At 60.1% G+C, this 21,275-nt stretch overlaps 1 protein-coding gene across 1 annotated transcript in view; it reads right to left on the bottom strand.

Annotated features, from left to right (window-relative positions):
- Positions 1-3,617: 3,617 nt before the first annotated feature.
- Positions 3,618-21,275, bottom strand: part of WNT3 (Wnt family member 3) — a 38,437-nt gene continuing 20,779 nt past the window's right edge. The window contains exons 2-5 of the mRNA XM_056127510.1: positions 10,673-10,914; positions 7,535-7,800; positions 6,539-7,025; positions 3,618-3,867 (exon numbers count right to left, since the gene is read on the bottom strand). Coding sequence (XP_055983485.1) covers positions 6,546-7,025; positions 7,535-7,800; positions 10,673-10,914 — 988 coding nt within the window. The 3' untranslated portion in view covers positions 3,618-3,867; positions 6,539-6,545. The remainder of the gene's footprint in view (positions 3,868-6,538; positions 7,026-7,534; positions 7,801-10,672; positions 10,915-21,275) is intronic.

Below are 21,275 nucleotides of genomic sequence, written 5' to 3'. Positions count from 1 at the left end.
CTTCTGATAGTACTTAGGGGCCTATTCCTAGCTCAGTGTTCAGGGGTTGTTCTCAAGGACCCAGGTAGTGCCAGAGATCAAACCCAGGCCTCCTGCTTGCAGACATGTGCTCAGCCTGTTGAGCTCTTTCCTGCCCAATGTTAGGCAATTTTAGAGGTTTTAAAAAACAATGGGGGTGGGGTAGGGCTGGAGCAATAGTACAGTGAATAGGGCATTTGCCTTGGACGCGGCCGACCTGGATTCAATTCCCAGCATCTCCCAAGCACCGCCAGGAGTAGTTACTGAGTATAAAGTCAAGAGTAACCCCTGTAGAGAAGGGAGCACCAAATAAAGGGTGTTGGGAGGATCCTCCCAGGATGGGAGAAGCATGCTGAAAGTAGACTATAGAACAAACATGATTGCCACTCAATGCCTCTTTTGCAAACCACAACCCCCAAGAGAGAGAACAAAAGGGAATGCCCTGCCACAGAGGCAGGGTGGGATGGGGGGATATGAGGGGGAGGGATACTGGGACCTGTGGTGGTGGGAAATGGGCACTGGTGGAGGGATGGGTATTTGATCATTGTATAATTGAAACCCAAGCACAAAAACTTGTAAGTCTACAACTGTACCTCATGGTGTCTCACTAATAAAAATTTAAAAAAAAAAAGAGTAACCCCTGTGCATTTCCAGGAGTGACCCAAGGCGGGGGGAATACTGGGGCCAGAGAGATAATACAGTAGGTAGGACATTTGCCGGGCATGTGGCCAACCCAGTTTGATCCCTAGCGTCTGCACTGCTAGGAGTAATTCCTGAGCACAGAGCCAGAAGCAACCCCTAAACAGCAGTGGTATGGTAACCAAAAAAAAACAAAATTAGTGCTGGGACAGTTGCACAGTGGGTAGGTCCTTTGCCTTGAACTCGACCAATCCAGGTTTGATCCCTGGCACCACAAATTGTCCCCCAATCCCTGCCAAGTGATCCCTGAGCACTGCTGGGTATGGCCCCAAAACAACACACAAAATCAGTACTTGGGCTGGCTGGATAGTATGGTGGGTAAGGCAATGACCAACATGGATTCTATCACTGGCACCAAATATGCCCCCGAGCACCGCCAGGAGTGATCTCTAAGCACAGAACCAGGAGTAAGCCCTGAGCACAGCTGGGTGTGGCTCCAAAACGAAACAAATCCAGGTGAGTATCAGCTCCAGGTGATGGTGAGCCTTTCCCGGAGATGACTCTGTGTCCAATTTCTCCCTCAGAAGAAGCAACTGATTCTTGTGACTTCAGATTTTTTTCAGGAACTAAATGAGTTCATAAGCAGAGTGTCCTTATTAGGATTCCTAATCCTTTCGATTCTAGATAGAATCTTTCAGAGGTCTGAATGGAGTTCAGGGTTTTGGTTTCCTGGGTTTCCTGGTGGTTGTTATATTTTTCTATGAAGTGAAATGAGTAAGGTTTGCACCCAATAAAGGTAAATCAGAAGAAAAAGGAATTTTGCTGAGCCAAGTGAAGATGACATTTTATGGGATGGTGTGAAGACCAAAGGGTTTTCTCATAAAACTGAGTTCTAGCATCTTCTGGTGGAGAAGGTGTAACCTGTGTGCCTCAGGGGAGCCCTTTGAAGCCCAGCGCCTGGCAGGGCGGGCGTGAGGAGGGCCTTCCCAGAGCCTCCACCCAAACCCTATGAACCCCAGAGACCCACACCCACCATCCCAATCCCCACCCCGCCTCTCCATGGTTTCCCTCTTCCAGCCATTTCTGGTCAAGTTTCATTTCAATAGCACAAATCCTATTTTCACAGTAAATGGAAAGTTGAAAATGGAGGAGGGCAGGGCTTTTACTCGGACAGCCAGCCCCGTGGTCCACTGGCTCCGAGCTGCCTCTCTGTAATATCTGTGCCCTGGACACATCCGTGAGACAGCTCAAATGGTCTATTTCCAAATCGAGAAGGTCTTTGCTAAGTGTAGATGCTGGCTTAGGACAAAGGCAGCGGGTGGGAGTCCTGGGGTCCATTAATCTCACTGTTTAGGATGTCTCCGAGGAAATGACCATAATTAGGGCCACCCATTCAATAGTGAAAGTTGAGGCCACCACCCGGAACCCCACAACCATGCAGGGCCAGTGCCCAAGGCCTGGAATCTCATCCTCTGGTCTGGAAACCCCACACATTGTACAATGTATCCATTTGAAGTTTGTTTACCTTCTCTTTAATGACTTAACAGAAAAAAACTGCATGATGAAATATATTTTCTCCAAATATATATATATTTATATAATATATAATCTTAGTTAACTCAAAGGTATATACATTGTATAATAAATAATATTTATAAAAAGAGACTTTTTGAATATAAAATCAAAAAGATCAACAACTTCTACAGCTTTTTACAAACCTTTGGATACAGCAGGTCGGTAGGGAATTTCTGTTGGATACTATGACCCGACTACAGCAAGAATCATTACAATGCGCTCAATGGACTATTATTAAATAATTACTTGTCAGCTACTTGAATACGCCCCAGAAACATGACTTTATCACTTTTAATATAGAATACATAGATATGAAAAGACTTGGAAAATTTGTATCCACGCTGCTGAAGTAATTCTCACGGAAGCAAGCATTATCCAGTTGACATGATTGAGAACTTGAGTCTGGTGAGATGAGGGGCAGCTCAGATGGGAGAGGGCATGGGGTGTCTCGGAGCAGGCTATGCTGCCCAAGGTTTGGGGGAGCAGGGGCAGGCCTGGCTCCTAGATGGTTTTGCTGAGCCCCATCCTCCCACCCCCTCCCCCCCCAGGGCAGGCAGGAAGGCTGGCTGCTGAACCTGGTTTTGTGGGTCAGTGTTAGACCAAAGAGAGAAGGTGGAAAAGAAAGGGAACGTGGTTTCATTCCATGCCCAGGCTGCATCTCTCTCTCCTTTCTGCAGCTTCTTAAGACGGAGCTGGGGGCCTGGCCGAGCCTTCAGATCTGTGTGCCAGTTTCCGAGATTTCTCTAGAAGGCCAGGATGGCATTGAGAGCCATTCCCCAGGGCTGGGCCCATGCTCCCTCGGCAGAGAGCTGAAGCCAGGGATGGCAGTGGAAGATTCCACTCACAGGAGGCCCATCGCCTCCCCGTGTCCCAACCTGGGGCTGCGGGCAGGCTTCATGCCATGTGCCCTGCAGTCCAGCTGCTCTGCCCGTGTTTCTGCAGAATCTGTAGACGTGCAGGAGGGGATCTAGGGGGGTGGGGCACTCACTAGCCCCTTCTCCCCCGAGGGAGGCTTCGCCACCCCAGACATCACCTATTTACAACACCCACCACCCAAAGGTACAGAACAGCAGGAGCAGAGGCTGGACGAAGAAGGACCCATAGCTGCCCTCCGAACATTCTGGAACCCCACTGCCTACTCCAGCCGTGCCTCAGCCCTGTCTGCTAGCTGGACCTATGGCTTTGGTTAGAACGTGCCAGCCCACTGGAATGGGGGCAGACCAGAAAGGGGTCGCAGGGGTCTGCCCCTTCCCCTTCAGGCATCTGAGAGTCCCCCCCCCCCCATACACACACACCCAGGAAGCAGTTTGGAAAACGGGGTTGCGCCCGAGCTGAGGTCTTCAATGCCAGGCAGGAGCTCGCATCGCCGAGCCCGTTGTGTCGAAGGAGACGTTTTGTTGTTCGTCTTTATTTTCTTTCACACGTGCAAAGATAAGCCTCGGGCCTGAGGCGAGCAGACCCTAGAGAAGGAAAAGGAAAGCCCCTTCCACGCACCATCCGGGGCAGCCAGAGCAGGAGACGGGGGTCGGCGGCCGTGGGCGCTGCAGTCCGAGACCCCAGCCCGGCTCCAGAACCTGCTCCCCGGCGGACTGCGGTGAATTTGCCCGGCCACACGCTTCACCCGGTCCTGGGACCCTGCAGGGAATGAAGTGGAGAAATCAGCCACGGGCTCGTTCCTGGGAGGGCAGAACCCAGAGCTGCCAGGGGAGGTGGGCGCTCAACACGTCTCTGGCAGTGGGAGGTGACTGCTCCCAGACTTGGGGGTCTATGGCAGGAAGAGGGGATCCCCAGGAATGGGCAGGCTCTGGTGTGGCAGACCCAGACTCAAACCCTGCCCATACACGCCCCTGCCCGCCCCCCATGACCGGACTGCGAGAAGCCCCATCTCCGAAGCCCAGGGCAGATGCTGAGCACCAGGCACCGATTCTGCACCAAACCCTGCGACATAGGGTGCCCACGCACACTTTGCCCTCTCTGTCTAGTTGCATCCCAGGCAGTCCAGGGAGGCCCCGAGTGCGGTCACAGGCGTCAGCTCCCCCCAAGTGCTGACGGAGGCAGCAAGAGACGTTTTATAGGGGCAGAAGCCGAGGCTGAGGGAAGCCAGATCAAAGGGGCAGACCCAGGACTCGGCGGATGAGTGAGCCACCGGCACTTCCGGCCAGTCCAGACTCTCAGGCACGTGGGACTCTGCATGACAAGGGGGAACCTGGGGCTCAGGTCTCCGTGTCCACAAGGAGCAGGGTGCAGCTAGCCCTGTAAGACCACCCAGGCCCACCACAGAAGAAGCCTAGAGCTGCCTCCAGCCTGTCCTCACCCCCACCCCCCCACCCCACTTGCCTCCGGAGGCCCGGTGGTGAGGCCCACCCAAACAAAAAGGCAGGACTGGCCCTCAGGCCTCATCTCACACTGGAGGTGCTCATGGGGCTCTGCTTGGCTGGGGGGCGCTGCTGCCTCCCTCCCCCGGCACATGGAGTTCTTGATGCTTATGGCAGGTCAGTGCTGGGCATCTGGTCCATCTCATCCCTCACGGGACATAGTTCTCACCCCCAGTCCTGGGGCTCAGAGTCCCTGCAGCCCAGGTCACTCGCCAGCCTGAGTCACTCTGGGAGGGGCCCCAGGCCGGGGGTGAGGGTCAAGAGCACCCTGGAAGGCAGAGTCTGGCCCGATCTTCAAGTGCCTGGATTGGGCTGCACAGCACATCACTAGCAGGAAAGGGGAGCCTATTTTTCCTTGGATCCGGGGAGCCAGGGCCATGGGGCACTGGCTCCTGGCAGGAGTCGGGTTCCTGGTGGGGGATTTTTCTATGGACCCCAAAGACATCCAGCATCTCCTCTCTCGCCTAGCCCCACACCAGAGGCAGGAACCTGGGCTCAGTGACCCTCTCTGCCCCTAGCCAGTGCTGGCTCAGATGCCCCACACACCTCTAGACCAGCCTGCTGGGGGCGGGGGAGGGGAGGCACTAGTGTGGCCTCTGTATACTGCAGACATCAGGGAGTGACCGTATGGCCCCCAGCATTCTTTCCACCTTCAGGGGCCATGGGACCCTGCACGTTCTCTCCCTATCAGAGGTGCAAAGGCCCATGGGGATGAAGCCCCTCCTGAGCCTCTCACGCCTGCTGCTGCTCTCAGAAGCTCCCTGGAGCCTCCTGAAGTTCCGACCACACACCCCGGAACCCCCTGACAGACCAAGAACAGGGCGCGGGGCTATGACGTGCTCATCCTTTCTCTTGCCACCGGGTCCTGTGCAGACGCTGTGAGAAGTGACAGTGGCTGACTTTCCAGATTCCTGGGCGACAGGCACTGGGGGACTCCCACGAGGGGCCGGGTGAGCTACAGAGAGGCTCTGTCATGGGATCACCCATTGGGGTGCTCCCCCCGCGCTGTGCTCAGCCCAGGCGGTGGGTTCTTTGTAATTAGCCCAGACCTGTGCCCAGAGGTCTTTCCTTGGTTCCTGATGGCACCACAGGGTGGGGGCCCATGTAGGAGAGGGGGCGGTGCAGGCCAGTCTCTCTGTCTCCCGGGGCTGGCCAGCTCGGACTTCTCAGGGAAGAAAAAAGAGAAAGGGCTCCTCAGCCCCTCTCCTTTCACCCGGTGTCAACCCTGACCTGTCCTGGGGACCCACGGAGCCAGGGCCGCTGGTGCCGCCCACGCAGGCCACCTCTGGGAAGCTTGGGAGCACCTGCCTTTGATCCCGGCTTACTCACCACCACCGCTGGGAACGAGTCCCTCCTCCTCCCCATGGCCATAAACTCCGGCCAGGCCGCCTCAACGCCTCCCTCCACCCAGGCCTCAGATCTGCCGGGGGTGCGGGCGAAGGCGCAGCTTCCCCCCACCCACCTCCTGCGGGCGGGCGGCACTGAAGCCCTGCAGAAAGCTTGCCCTGGGAGTTCAAGGCGGATGCTAAAAAAAACAAAAACCGACTCTGCCCCAGGGCACCACGAGGCTGCACCTCCGCCCTGCCACATACCACTAAAACCCCTTGCTTCACCGGAAGAAAACCAGGGCCCAGGAAAACAAAGATGCAGGGTCAGGGGCAGAGTGGGCACAAGGCCAGGGGTCTGGGTGCCCAGCCCTTGCCACAGCCCCTCTTCCAGGACCTCAGACACTGGTCAGGAGACCCAGCACATATGCGCACACAGCAGGCATGCAATGCACGCACACATTTCCTCCCACATGCATGCATGCATGCATGCACGCACGCACTGGTGTCCTCTGGGAGCCTTCCCTCCTGAGCCTGGGGGGCCCTGCCCAGTCTCCGCCCTGCTCGGCCAGCCAGAGGAGAGGGGTGCCGGGCCCCGCCACCTACCTGGCCTCTACTTGCAGGTGTGCACGTCATAGACGCGGATGCACTCCTGGCAGCTGACGTAGCAGCACCAGTGGAACACGCACTGGCACTTCTCCTTGCGCTTCTCCGTCCGCGTGTTGTGGCCGCGGCCGCAGCACAGCAGGTCACAGCCATCGATGCCGTGGGAGGTGACATTGCAAGTCCGGTCCCTGGTGCCGAAGGAGCCCGTCTCGGGGTTGGGCTCGCAGAAGTTGGGGGAGTTTTCGTAGTAGACCAGGTCCCGCTCCGTGGGCGGCTTGAAGAGCGCGTACTTGGCGCGCAGCGTCTCCACCCAGCCCCGCGACTCGCGGTGCTTCTCCACCACCATCTCCGAGGCGCTGTCATACTTGTCCTTGAGGAAGTCGCCGATGGCGCGGAAGTCAGGCTGTGCCCACCAGCATGTCTTCACCTCGCAGCTGCCCGACAGCCCGTGGCACTTGCATTTGAGGTGCATGTGATCCAGGATGGTCTGGGGAAGAGCAGGAGACGCTTACTCACACCCAGTTCCCGCTCCCCCGTCCCCCCCCCCACTTTGGGAGGCTTCTCAAGCGCCCTCTCCGGGAGAAAAAGCCTCCTCCAGGGATGATCATGCCCCCGATTCCACCTCACATTCCGACGGGGACAGAGATCGCATCCAGGGGGTACTGTGCCCACTTCACAGAAAGGGACACGGAGGCTCCGAGCTTGGGTCGCTGCTCGGAGCTGAGGAAGTGGGGGTGGGGGTCAGCTAACCTCTCCAGGACACATTCCCAAAAGTGGGGTAGAGGAGGGGAAAGAAGTGTGAACAGCGGGGAAACAAGCATGGTCCAGGAAATGAGGGTAGAAGGTTGCCAGGGACGCCCAGGGACGCCCAGGGCCGGCAGGGGTGAGGCCAGCCAAAGAGGAATGGCCTGGAGTGAGGGCAGCCGGGGAGGAGCAGCCAGGGGCAGGCAGGGGTGAGGGCAGTCCAGGAGGAGCGGCCAGGGCCAGCAGACTTACCGTGCGGCCAGCCTCGTTGTTGTGCTTGTTCATGGCAGAGCGCGCGTCAGGCCTGTTCTCACGGGCGTCCGCGAACTCCCGGGACACCAACACCCCGAAGTCCGCGTCCTCGCTGCAGCCACCCCACTTCCAGCCCTCGCCAGGGGGGCCCTTGTGGTGCGAGTCGCAGCCGCAGATGGTGGAGGTGCCCTCGGCGCAGGAGCGCGTGACGGCGAAGGCCACGCCGGCCGAGGCGATGGCGTGCACAAAGGCGGACTCGCGCGTGGCTGCGGAGGGGGCGAGGAGGCGCCGCTCAGGCGGGGGTCCGGGAAAGGGCCGCCCCCCCAGCTCCCCAGCTCCCCATCCCCTCGCCCCTGGCAGAGAACACGCACCCAGGGCCCCCGCAGGAAACACCGGGCGGAGGCGGGCACGGGGGTGCAGAGGTTTGCAGAGGAACGCCAGCCCCTGCGCCCCGGCGCGCGGCCCGAAGCTGCCCCTGGCGACCCACCCGCTCCCGCCCGGGCGCCGCGGGGAGGGCGGTCTCCATGTCCAGGCGGCCGCCCCGGGGGGCTGCGCGTCCCCGCCGCTGACCCCCTCCGCCCCGGGGCGCCCCCTCCCCGGCCTGCCCGCGGGGCCCGCGCCCGGCTTCCGGCTGGCGGCGCCCGGCCCGGCCGCGCTCGGTTCCCAGCCCCGGGAAGGCGGGGGCGGCGGGGGCGCGGCGGGGATTAGCCTGGGAGCGGCGCGGCCGGCCCCGCTGTGCCGGTCCCCGTCCGGCGGGGCCCGCTGGGCCGCTCAATCCGCCTTTGTTCGCGCGGTGTCACACCGCATTACCCGCATAATGCGGCCGCCGGGCCCGGGCCGCCGGGCCGGCCGCCACCGCGTAGCAACGGGCGGCTCCCGCGGCCGGGCCGCGCCCCCGGCCCCGGCGCCGCCGCGCGAAATCCCCATTGAAGGGGCGCCCCCGCCCCGCCGCGCCCGGGCCCGGGGCGTGTGAATGGCGCGGCGGCCGCAGCGGGCGCGGGGCCGGGGGCGCGGCGGGGGGCGGCGCGGGGCCCCTTTCAAGCCGCCTAAGCCCCTCGGGGCCGCGCGCCCCGCCCCGCCCGCCGCAGCCCCCGCCGCGGCCTCTCGTCTTCCGGCCGCCGACCCCGCGCCCCGGTGCCCCCGCGCCCACCCCCGTGTCCCCGCACAGGTGCAGCGCGGACCCCCGAGGCCCCCCACATGTCCCCGCACAGGTGCGGCGCGAAGCCCCCAAGCCCACCCCGGTGTGCCCGCACAGGTGCCGCGGGAATCCTCCGTGCACCCCCTCCCGTGTCCCGGCACAGGTGCCGCGCGAACCCCCCGTGACCCCCCATGTCCCCGCAGAGGGGGAGAGCGAACCCTCCGCCCCCCATGTCCCCGCACAGGGCAGAGCAAACCCTCCGCCCCCCATGTCGCCGCATAAGTGCAGCGCGAGTCCCCGAGCCCCCCCTCCGTGTCCACGCACAGGGGCAAAATGACACCTCCCCCCCCCCCGCGCGCTCCCCATGTCCCCGCACAGGTGCAATTCGAGCCCACCCGGAGCGCGCGGGATACCCGCCGGGGCGACATGCGCGCCCCCAAAAGGCAGCAGCCGGAGCTACGCCTAGCTGCGGGCGGACTCCTGGCAGGGGTGTGGGCGTGTGCCTTCTCCCGGTCACTCGGTCACTCCGTGTTCCCCATCAGGTACCAGGCAGACCACCAGGCTCCCACCCCACCTGACTTCCCTCTCGCCTAGCAAAGAGGAAGGCTCGTGGCAGAGGCTGCAGGGGTGGGGCAGAACCCACAACACACCAATTAATTAAAAATCAGTGAAACGGTCAACACCGCCCTGCACCAGTCATACGCCCCCAGGACACCATCCTCTTCACCGGGGCGGTGTCCCCAAGGGGGAAAGCGAAATCAGAGGGGAGCCTTGCTTTGGGGGAGCGTCCAGACGCCAGGTCGTAGGATTAAGCGCTACCTGGCCCAAGGTGGGGCACCGGAAGCAGTGAAACCGACCCACCGCGAGGTCTGGTTTGAAATGCAAACCGCCGCCGCCACTTGGCCCAATTAGAGGCCAACCCTTCTAAGTAAACAAGGAGTAATTAGCTTTGGTAATGGAAGCGTAAACAGAAACATCAGCCATTGATTTGCTAATTGCCCTGCTCTCCCCTACAATGACCCGTGAGTCTGACAAGCCCCCCACACCTAGGGCCCAGAAGAGAGAGTCCGCACTCTAAAAGGGGGGCCTGGGGTCAGAGAAATGATAGCACAGAAAGAAGGTAGGTCATCTGCCTTGCATGCAGCCAGCCCAGGTTCGTTCCCTAGCCAGTGTCACATACGGTCCCCCAAGCACAGCCGGGAGGAAGTCCTGAGCATCACCAGGTGTTCCCTGAACCAAATAAATAATAAAGTGGGGTCCTGCTCCCCCACACACTCCCCGGCCAATTGGCCCTCAATCTTTCTCCTTTTTCTTAAGTTCATATCAGTGACAAAGTCCAGGTGGCTGCTAAGGGACACAACTGGTGTGTGTGTGTGGGGGGGAGGGTGTCACCAATTTTTAGGACTGCAATTCTGAGCCTTGCTAGTCTTTATCCAGGAACTCTGCAGGCTAGAGCTCCCTGGACTGGGGCACCTGACCCTCCTCCTGAACCTCCTCCCCTGCCACATTCTCTCCCAAAGGCTCCAGGTTGGCAGTCACACCCTGTGAATGGTGATGGAGCACCAGATGCCAGAGCCTATAGCAAGCAGGACCTCCTCCCCCCCCCCCAACAACACACACACACACAAACACACACACACACACACACACACACACACCTCCCCACCGTCCCTGCCCACAGCCCCAGTCCCTGTGCTCATATGCCTGGCAGGGCCATCTCCTGGTATACTTGGCAGCAATGATGTGCCCCAGGCATGGGGGGATGGTGCCCCTTTCCCATGCCACTTCACACAGCCTTGGGAAAATATCACACATGTGAAGCTGGGCTGGACGAGAGTCAGGGAGGGGCTGCCCAGGGCAGGAGAGGGTCTCAGAGCCAAGATGTCCCAGGGCCCAGCTGCACCTGGGAAGGTGCCCACAGAGGCAGCCACAGAGGTTCATCTGCACCCGGAGCCGGAGCCAGACCCTGCCCCAGTGCCCTCCCGGAGGGAAGTGTGTACCTTTGTCCAGGACGGGCCCAAAGATGGCCAAGCTGTCATCGATGGTGGTGCAGTTCCAGCGGCGGCCCCGGAACTGGTGCTGGCACTCCTGGATACCCAGCTTCACGCCCTCGGCCACGCTGGGCATGATCTCGATGTAGTTGCGGCAGAAACGCAGCTGCTTGGGGACCAGGCCGGGGATGGAGCCGCAGAGCAGGGGCTGTGAGCCCAGGGATGTGTACTGCTGGCCCAGGGCCAGGGACCTGCAGGCAGACACAGGACAGTGAGTCCAAAGCTGAGACCGCGGAACCCGGCACCCAGATGCAGCTCGTTGACCTCAGGGACACGCGTTCCTTGAAGGATAGAGCCGGGCAAGCTCCACCAGCAGTACAGGGGCGTGCAGCCCTGCAGACCACGCTGGCGGGGGCCCAGGTGACGGAAGATGGGACTGAGATCTAGGTCTGCTCCCCGGGCAGGCTGGACTAGGAAACGTTTCCTGAAAACGACCAAGGGTCTGTGGGAAAGTGGAAGGAGGCAGGGGCTGGTTGGACCCCAGCCCCACTCAGAGAGGACAGAGAAGTCTCTGCCCTGCAGGACACGGGCATGCACCTGGTACCCCGCCCTGTCCCGCACAGCCATCTCTGCCGCTCTCAGCAAGTTCCAGGAGACGTGACTCTTCTCTTGCCAGAGATGAGAGGGTGACGGTGTTTGGGAACAAGCGTAACACAGGGGCAGGTGGGAGAGGCCTCAGCCCACACCCATGGGCTCTGCGAGCGTGGTGTGGGACAGGAAAGGTAGAAAGGACATTGGGCGGCAGATGCTGAGAAAATGCCCCTGGGTCTCAGTGGACACAGGCCAGCGTGTGCAGGAGGAAGGAGTCCCCCGGCGGTCCTTCTCCCTCTACGTCCAGCGTCCAGCACTGAGCCAGGTTCTGGTTTGTCAGCGGCCTCAGTTGAGTCCCCCCAGGCCCCTGTGAAGAGATGGCTGAAACCTTCAAAAAGAAGCTTGGGGGACTGGAGCGATATCACGCGGGTAGGGCCTTGCACGCAGACGACCAGGGTTCAATTCCCAGCATCCCATATGGTCCCCTGAGGACCTCCAGGAGTAATTCCTGAGTGCAGAGCCAGGAGTAACCTCTGTGCATCACCAGGTGTGACCCAAAAAGCAAATATTAATTAATTAATTAAAAAAAAAAAAGAAACTAGGGCTGGAGGGGGTGGGGTGGGGTGGGGGCAGATGAAACAACACATGGAGCTTTCTGGCTTCGATAGGGATAAACTGGGTGGTGCTGCTGACTCTGTGGCAGCCATCTACCTGTGACAGACGTCCAGCCATCACGGAAAGAAGGACCCACTTCTCTGTGTGCCCACTCTGGGGTGAGTGGCAGAGGAGCCGGATCTGGGGATTCAGAGGGACTGTCCATTAGATGTTGTCAGATCTCGGGTGCAGGGGGTCTCCAAGGGGAAGGATCAGGTCACAAGGGCTGACTGGTGAGTTATTTACAGCCGCTCTGGCTCCAGCCGCCTTGCCCGGGGCCTGTCCACTCTCCCCAGGGCCTCTGGCCTCTAATCCCCACAGCAGCCCTATGGGCCCGGCGCCCTGTGGCCAACCCCCAGAGGACCATATGGGATGCTGGGAATTGAACCCTGGTCGTCTGCATGCGCTGGTGACTCACCACAGTCCCGGGGCCATCCTGCCTGCTGGGTCCTGCGGGGAGGGGGCAGGGGACCCTAGCATGTTTGCATGCTGAGCCCCCATACTGGGCTCTTTCCTCAACAGGATGGAGCACGCCCGCCTCGTGGACACCCCACAGCTGCCCTGCAGGACCCCGCCTGTCCCTCCTGTCCCTGCTATGAACAGATGAATGCAACCACAGTGACCATCAAAGCTCATGTCCCCCCTGCTGGCATGCTGGCCTCGTCATCCAGAGGGCCCATCTTGGAGGTGTTGACACCGTCACGGCAACTCTGCGATGGAGGAATTTTGTACCCACTGTCCTCACTCCTGTGCCTATTTGACAGGTGAGGACACTGAGGCCAGGGTGCTAAGTTAGCCGCCCTGGTAGGCAGTGCTGAGCCTCTGTCCCCCTTCTGGTGGCCTCTCCTCACGCCCTTTACCAAGCAGTCCAGGCCAGAGAAGCTGAGGCCCAGAGTGGCCCAGAGGACTCCGCCGATGGCCATTACGGGGCCCGGCTGCGGAGGCCTCAGGGGAAGAAGCCCCAGCTCCCCAACTCCCTCCTGAACCCGAAATAGGGACAAGCAGAGAGGAGAGTGGAGGTAGGACACAGGGGCTGCCCAGTGAGCCCTTCTGAAGGAGTGTGGGGCGACCCACCAGCCTGTTCTGCTGCCTCAGCACACGGGGCAGCCCCTGCATCCTGCCCGCTGGGCCCAGGCCCTTCAGGCTCCCAGCTGGGCTCCCCCACGCAAGGGCCCAACTCACACCACAGCCTGGAGGTGAAGACTAGCCCAGCCTGGTCAGGCCAGCGGCACACCCGCCTCTAACACCAGGAGTCCATGCCACCCTGCTCTGCCCTGGCAACAGCCACTGCCCTGCCCCGGGCATCAGTCTCTCCCTGCCCCGGGCATCAGCCTCTGCCCTGCCCCGGGCATCTGCCTCTGCCCTGACCCGGGCATCACTCTACTCACCTGCCTACAGGCCACCTGCCCCCTATCCCTAGAGGTGGGTGTATGACTCGGGGCTACTCCCCAGATCCCTCCCAGCAGCTTAGCCCCAACACCAGCCCTTCCATGGGGGACCCTGTTCAGGTCTCACAAGAGCTCTGCACAGTGGGTGCTGTTTTACATGGGGGGAAACTGAGGCACAGAGAAGCCGGTTGACAGACAAGGAACTGGCTAAGCCAGAATTCAAACTCTGGGTTTCTGTGGTTCTGTGTGTGAGCCTGGCACCCTGGGCACTTGCCTTGCACATGGCAAATCCGGATTTGATCCCTGGAACCCCATAAGCCACCCCCTCCAAAACCTGCCAGGAGAGATTCCTGAGTGCAGAGAGCCAGAAGTAAAACCGGGAGTGCTCCCCAAAATAAACCAAAAATCCAACCAAACATGAGCATGTCCCAGCCCTGATCCAAGAGGCACCGGCCCTCTCCCAGGCACCCGCGTCCCCTCCAACCCTGCTCGCTCCTGTCTGCCAAGCCCACTCAAGGACACAAGCTCTCCGTGCCTCAGTTTCTCAGCCATGAGCTCGATGTGATGAGCAAAACCGCGACTGGAGCCTGAGGGGACACACTCTGGACACAGGGCAGGGGGCTTAGCTTGTGCTAAGGGGCTGTCCCCAGCACCCATCCTTCCCTGTCTCGCCCAGCCCATTCCTCTGTGAGGGACCTTCCCTTCCAGCCTGGCACAGCCAGAGCAGAGGTGAGTGGGGCCCTTCCACTCAGCCACCCAGTCTGAACCTCAGTGGACCAGACAAAGTGCTGGGCTCCCCACAGGGCCAGGGCCGTGGACATCTGCAGGCCTCCGGCAGAGACCTCAGCTTCGACCCAGACACCCTCCTGGTAACTGGGAGGGGACTCTGGGAGGGGCTTAGCTCTTCACCTTGCAGGTGCGGGCCTGGTTTCTGGGGCAGAAAGGTCTCCCCCAGACCCATGCATCTGCCCTGGTGCTACCCAGACCTGAATCCCAGCACTCCACACAAGGCTCAGCCCCATGTGGCACTGCTGATGCCCACCCCCTCAGGGAGAGCCTCCTGGCCAAGGGGAAGCCACTTGGTTGGATTTGCCCAGGCAGCTCCTTGGTGGCTTCCAGTTTCCTTCTGCTCCTGGAGGGACCCCACAGCCCCAGTGGCGCGCGCGCGCACACACACACACACACACACACACACACACACACACACACCTTCTACCTGACTGAGGGTCCCTGCAATTCAGAGGCCTCCATGGGCCCCAGGTTGCCCCCTTTCCTGCATCTGTTTTCGCCACGGTCAGATCTTAGCACCGGTACATCTCCGATTCTAGCTGAGTCTCAGTCCTGGCCCCGCCACTCCCCCACCTGCCTCAGCAAAGGGCCAGGAACACGAGGGAAAGGGTGATTCTCAGGGCCAGAGCAATAGTACAGTGGGGAGGGTGCTTGCCTTGCCCATGGCAGACCTGGGTTCGATCCCCAGCACCACTCATGGTCCCTGAGCCCCTTCAGGAGTGACCCCTGATTGCAGGGCCAGGAGTAAACTCTGAGCACTGCCAGGTGTGGAAAAGAAAAGAAGAAAGGAAGGAAAGAAGGAAGGAAGGAAGGGGCTAGAGTGATAGCACAGTGGGTAGGGCATTTGCCTTGCATGCTGCCAACCCGGGTTCAATTCCCAGCATCCCATATGGTCCCCTAAGCACCTCCAGGAGTAATTCTTGAATGCAGAGCCAAGAGTAATCCCTGAGCATCGCTGGGTGTGAGAAAGAAAGAAAGAAAGAAAGAGTGGAAGGAAGGAAGGAAGGAAAGAAGGAAAGAAAGAAAGAAAGAAAGAAAGAAAGAAAGAGAAGAACAGTCTTCCCCAGAGCTAATCCGAACCCCACCCCATCATCTTGCAACCCCTCGGTCCCATTCCCCAGGGCTGCGGCTTCCGGAGCTTCTGCCCACACACAGAACAAGACTCCTCGGTTCCGCTGAGGAAATTCCTTCACTGAGGGCCTGAGACAATGGTCAGCTCCCAAGGGAAGGAGAGACCCGCCTGGCACCAGCAGCTGGTGCGGGGGAGGGCAGAGGGCACTGCCAGGCCTCCTCAGGTGGGCAGGGGCTATTTATACTGGGCTCCTGGCTGCCGGGTGCCCCGCCCCCCACCTCCTGAGGACAGCTCTTCCTCTACCCAGCCACCCACTGTCCATAGGGCTCAGGACAGGCCTGGGCCGCCAGCGGATGGACAGTAGATGCTGGCCAGCACCCAACGGGCTGCTTGACGTTGACCCCTCAGATAATAGGCCTCACTATATGCCTTAGTCTCTCAACCCTGCACACTGCAGGTCATACACATATATGCACACGTGTATACACACATGCTCACATACACACACACACACACTCACACATACAGTCACAACACAAGTATACACACACGCTCGCATACACATACTTATACACGGTATGTATACACGCTCACACATAGAGTCACATACAAGTACATACATGTAGACACTCATACACTCTCACACACACGTACATACTCATACACACACGCACAGCTTCCCTTAAAGAGCCATTGGGGGCTAGGGAGACGCCCAGTGGACTGAGCCACAGCTCTGCATGCAGGAAGCCCTGGTGTCATTCCTGAAATTCGTGAGCACCAGCAGGAGCAACTCCTGAGCACTGAGCTGCTAAGCACCAAGCTGGGAGTAGCCATCAAGCACCACAATGTGAGGCCCCCCAAAACACACAGAAAGAATAGAATGTGGGTTGAAGCCCCAAACCCAACTGGATAGCTTCTCAGACACCCAGACTCACTTTATCCGGAACCTCCCAACATTCTGGTAGTTTAGACATCAAGGGGTTAAAGTCACCTCTCACCTCATCTCCAGCTTCCTCCCTGCACTAAGGAATTACTATTCCTGGAGGTGCTAGGGGGACCATCAGGGATGCCGGGGTTGAACCCGGGTCACCTGCGTGCACTAAAACAATAAAGTATAAATGACCGTATTGAGCAGTTCTGATCCTAGTTCTCTTTCGAGGAAAGCAGGGCCCCCGTGCTGGTGCGTGGACACCCCAAACCATACCATGCACAGCTGACCAAAGGCAGAAATGGCCCCCAAGTCCCCCGGCAGATGAAGTGCAGTACATCCATTCACCAGAATATTACACGGACATCTAAAGAGACACAGTATTGGCACCTGGTACAGTCTGGGTGAGCCTGGCCAAGTGAAGTGGCCAGTTGCAAAAGGACAGACCTATTGCAGACAGACCCGGGTCAGAGGCGGCGCACGGGCAGAGCCAGACGGGCAGGGGAGGAGGGGCGGTGGTTGCTTCACGAGAAGAGTTTCTGTCTGGGATGACGAAACACACTGAAAAGAGATGGTGGTGCCAGTTTCGCAACCCCAAGTCGACTCAACGTCATCAAACTGTGCTCCGAGAATGGGACCATTGCGGAGAAGGGTGGGGCAGGCTGGGGCTCCGACCCTGTAGCCCCTCAGTGGGACATTAATGACACAGGGAGGGTCACCCAGCCCTGGGAGTGGCACTGTGGAAGACAGATCTGGGGTGCAACCCAGGGAAGGCTCTGGGGCTCCCTCCTCTTTCCGTTGGTGTCAGGGTGACACCAACAGCCGTGCCTTTCTGACTCATGGGCCCCTGGAACTCGGCTTTCCCCGGGCGGGGCTACCTGTCCCTCCTGGCCCCCCCGGCCCAGCTCTTACGACTCGGACCCAAAGACCTCAGGTCTCTGCCAGCTGGTGACATGGGTGCCCATGGAGGGAGGAGGGCCAGGAGTGCTCCCTGCGGGCTCCTGAGCAGCTCCTGGGTCCAAAGGGGCCTCCTACTGGGACCAAATGGAAGTTTCCAGAAGAGGAAGAAAAAATCTTGAAAACAGGTCAAAGAAAAGAGCCCAGTGATGGCTTTAGAGCTTTCCATTGAGGTCCAGAGGCCCTCGGGGGCCTCCTGGCACCATGAGGGAAGGCTGACGAGCTCAGGTCAAGCATGTGTGTTCCTGGGGGCAGAGGCAGGGGTGTCCAGCCCTGGCAGGGACCAGAATGCTTTCTCCTAGCCTGATGGTGGCCCCACAGTGCCCTGGCAAAGAGAAGGGGACAAGGCATGAGGAGGGACCTGGGCCCACATGACGCTGAAATGGCTGCTGCATCTAGAAGCCCCAGCGCCAGGCCCCTGCCATCGACCATCCGATCCTCGGGATTCTCTGGCAGGGGAAGGGGGACCCAGGATCAGGAGATGAGCCAGTAACAACACCTGCACCCATGGGGCCCAGGCCAGTGAAAGGGTGGAGAGTCCAGAAGTGTCCACTCCAAACCCGCACTCAATCCTCACCCTCTGCTTCATGCACAGTTGAGTGATGATTCTGGGTTGTTGTTATTATTATTATTATTACTATTATTATTATTATTTAGTTGGGTCACATCCGGCAATGCACAGGGGTTACTCCTGGCAGTGCGCGGGGGACCATATGGAATGATAGGAATCAAACCCAGGTCGGCCACATACAAGGAAAATGTCCTACCTGCTGTACTATCACTCCAGCCCCAGTTCTGGGTTATTTTTGAGGTTTTTGGTTTGGTTTGGTTTTTTTTCCGGGGCTGGTTTGAGGGTCACACCATGTTGTGTGACTCCTAACTCCGTTCTCAGGGGTCGCTCCTGGCCGTGTTTTCTAGCATCCAGGCAGTGCCAGGGGCTGAACCCGGACACGCAGGCAGAGCAGCTCGGGAGGATGGTTCCGAGTCAAGACAAGCACCAGGCACAGGGATGGGAGAGGAAGCAGACATGCCTGCAGGTGCATGGACTGGAGGCCTCCAGCAGCTGCGGGGCAGAAGCCAGCAGCAGGAGATTCACAAGCCACGTGCCGCCCCGCTGACAGACGGCGCACGGCAGGGGCAGGAAGGGGCCGAGAGGGGACGGCGGTGTTCCAAAAGGCGCTGCTCCCGGGTGAGGATGGATGGGGGCACAGCTCAGGAGGGGGGGCAGGGAGCACCCCGCAGGCACAGGTGCGAGGCCATAGCACTCAGACCTCCCTCCCACCATCCACGGCCAGACAAAGGGAAGGGCCATAAGTGGGCTGCGGCTGGAGCGACTGGGCCCCTGGGTGCTGGTTCACACAAGAGGGTCTTGGGCTGGTGACCGTTAGGTGCCTGGCAAGGGGCTGAGCAGCACGCATGGAGGACAGCCCTGAGGAGCAGAGGGAGAGTGAGGACGGTTGCAAGGGGCCCCGGGGTAGGGGGTGGGGGCAACTGGACGACAAGGACGGTGTGAGCCTGGCAAGGGAACTCGAGAGGAAAGATGACAGGGGTTGGGGGCCCCAGGACTCCGGGCACCCCATCCCAAAAGTGTGGGATGGAGGGTGGGGCCCTGAGGATCGGAGGGTGGGCACAGACCTGACACCCTTTGTCAGGAGCATGAGCTCTGCCTGGCACCCAGGATGGCACGAAGGAGCCTACTGGAAACATTGGGTGCCACGTGCCACAGGAGGGGCCCCCAGAGGAAACTCGAAGATAGGGTGACCCGGGAGGCAGGGGGCTGGGGGCCTGCCCAGCAGGAAGCAGCTCAACCAAGAGAGGTGAGAGCACCAGGGCAAGAGGTGGGGGCCCCTAACCCCACAAGATGCGGTGGGTGGGGCCTGTCCAGCCCATGTTCCCTGGGGGTGTCCCCAAGGAGACTGCAGTGAGGGCACCTGGGTAGGGCGCACATACCCCTCCCCCAACTGCTCCCCTGGGCCTCTCCTCCCGCCCTTGACCCGGGTCCTCAGAACCCCCAACTCTTCTGGGGTCACACCCAGAAATGCTCAGGAGTTACTCCTGGCTCTGTACTCTGCTCAGGGGACCCTATGAGATGCTGGGAATTGAACCCAGGTCACCTGCATGCAAGAAAAATGCCCTCCCTGCTGTACTACTACTCTGGGCCCCAATCCTCCACCTCTTTCCTCAGCCTGGGACCGTATTCGAGGCATCTCGCTCAGCCTGGCCCTGCTAAAACAGGTACCTGGGGAGCCCCTCCTGGACTAGAAAGGCTGCTGCGAGGTTACCGGACCGGAAACGGCAGGAAAGGGGACGCTGGGGCCCGTGTGAGGGAGGGGGAAGACCCCTCTCCCCCGGCCAGCAGATCACTTTGTTTGGGTGCAGACATCTGTACCCTCAAAAAAACAAAACAAAACAAAACAAGACAGGACCAGGGCTGGGGCGGAGCGGCAGCACACTGCCTCATGCCTGGGAGGCCCTGGGAGGGATCCCTCCGCCTTGCGAAAAGCAGACAGGTCTGGGCCTAGAGACAGTCCCGAGATTCAGGCGTGCATTTGCCTGGCTTGTGAGTGGTTCGAATCCCAGCGCTGCATATGGTCTCCCAAGCACCACGCGGTGTGGACCCTGAACACTGAGCGAGGCGTGCCCCCCCCCCACGACCACCCCCCCAAAGCAGAATGAGAAAGGAGACCAGCACGGGCCAGGGGGCAGAGTCATGCCCCCACCCTCCTCTCCCTCCCTAAACTCCCCACCTCACTCCCCCCCCACTCCACCTGGCTGTGATGATCCCCTTTAACACCTTAACTTCCAGAAAGGTTCCCTCCAGCCACCCCACCCAGGACAGAGACTGCAGACAGACGGGAGGGAGAGAGGGAGGGAGGAAGCACGTGCCCCCTGGCACCCCAGAGTCCCCGGAGGTGTCTTTGGGGAGGAGAGGGAAGGTGGGGGAGGGCGGGGCAGAGCCTGGCTGGAATGTTCCAGCTTCTGAATTCTCCAGAGCAGCTCCCTGAGCGCCTGATCTGATAAGCAGTGACAAGGCTGCCTGAAAAATGTCCCAGCCTGTTTCTGCTGCTCTGTCACCAGGGCATCCCCCCCACTCGAGGAGGAGGAGGAAAGCAGAGCCGATCCCCTGCGGCCAGGTTGGGGGGCGGGGTGCAGAGCAGGAGGGGGGCAGGGGAGGAGACGAGATGGGGGTCAGAGAGCGGAGTCCCCCAGGCAGACAGGAAGAATGGCAGGGGCACAGCAGGGTGCAGAGGGGCATGCGGCAGCCCCGCCCCCAGACCCCAGGCCTCTGGAGAAGCCCTGAGCATAGGGGTCGACAATGGTCAAATGCACCCCCAGAGCGGGAAACCGCTGCCCATAATTCTACTCATGGTCACACAAGTCCAGGGGCTCCCCGGGTATGGCACTTTCGGGGGGAGCGCCCGTGCCCGGGAGCTGGGCTGGTGGCCTTCTGCCTCCCCGTGAAAGGGTGTCCAGCACCCCAAAGGGCAGCAGAGGCCCAGCAGAGCAGCCTGGCTGGTGGGGAGCCCCCACCTCCACAGCTGCTGCACCTCTCCACAGCCCTGAGTACAGGTAGAACCCGGCCGAGAGACACAGAATATTCTAGAAACTCTGGGGCACCAGGCACCCCAGGGTGTCCACTGGGACAAAGAGGTACTAAAGAAAGGCCTCGGGCCTGGGCGGTGCCTCGCTGGCCTGGAGCTGGCCTGATGCTCTAGAAGACGCGAGTTGCCTCGGCCAGTGACCACGAGGAGCCTCCCTCGGGAAGGGCCTCAGACCGGGAGGGCCCCCTCGGCCAACTAGCCCGGAAGCTGAATCCCAAACACAACCCCCGTTCCTGTGTGGTGGAAGACAGCACCCCGCACTGCACCCCAAACTACATCTCCCTTTTTTTTTTTTGCTTACACCCAACGATGCTCAGGGGTTACTCCTGGCTCTGCACTCAGGAATTATTCCTGCTGGTGTTTGGGGGACCACATGGGATGCCGAGGATTGAACCCAGGTCAGCTGCATGCAAGGCAAATGCCCTACCCGCTGTGCTATCACTCTGGCCCCTCTGTCTTCCTTATAGATGCTGTTTTCCCAAGGAGCGGGGTCTGGACATCGCCTAGGGGTTCCCAAGCACGGGGTAGGGAGTACGTGGAGCAGGGGCCAACTCAAGGAGTTTGGACTGAGGGCTGAGGGGCTGGCCACACCAGCTGGCACCCTCAAGGGCGACACAGTTGGTTCAGGGTT

Source organism: Sorex fumeus, unplaced genomic scaffold (assembly GCF_029834395.1).
Source record: "Sorex fumeus unplaced genomic scaffold, SorFum_2.1 ptg000063l, whole genome shotgun sequence".
NCBI lineage: Eukaryota > Metazoa > Chordata > Mammalia > Eulipotyphla > Soricidae > Sorex > Sorex fumeus.
The sequence above is the reverse complement of the archived record's forward strand: the minus strand, read 5'-3'. Positions and strand labels throughout refer to the sequence as shown.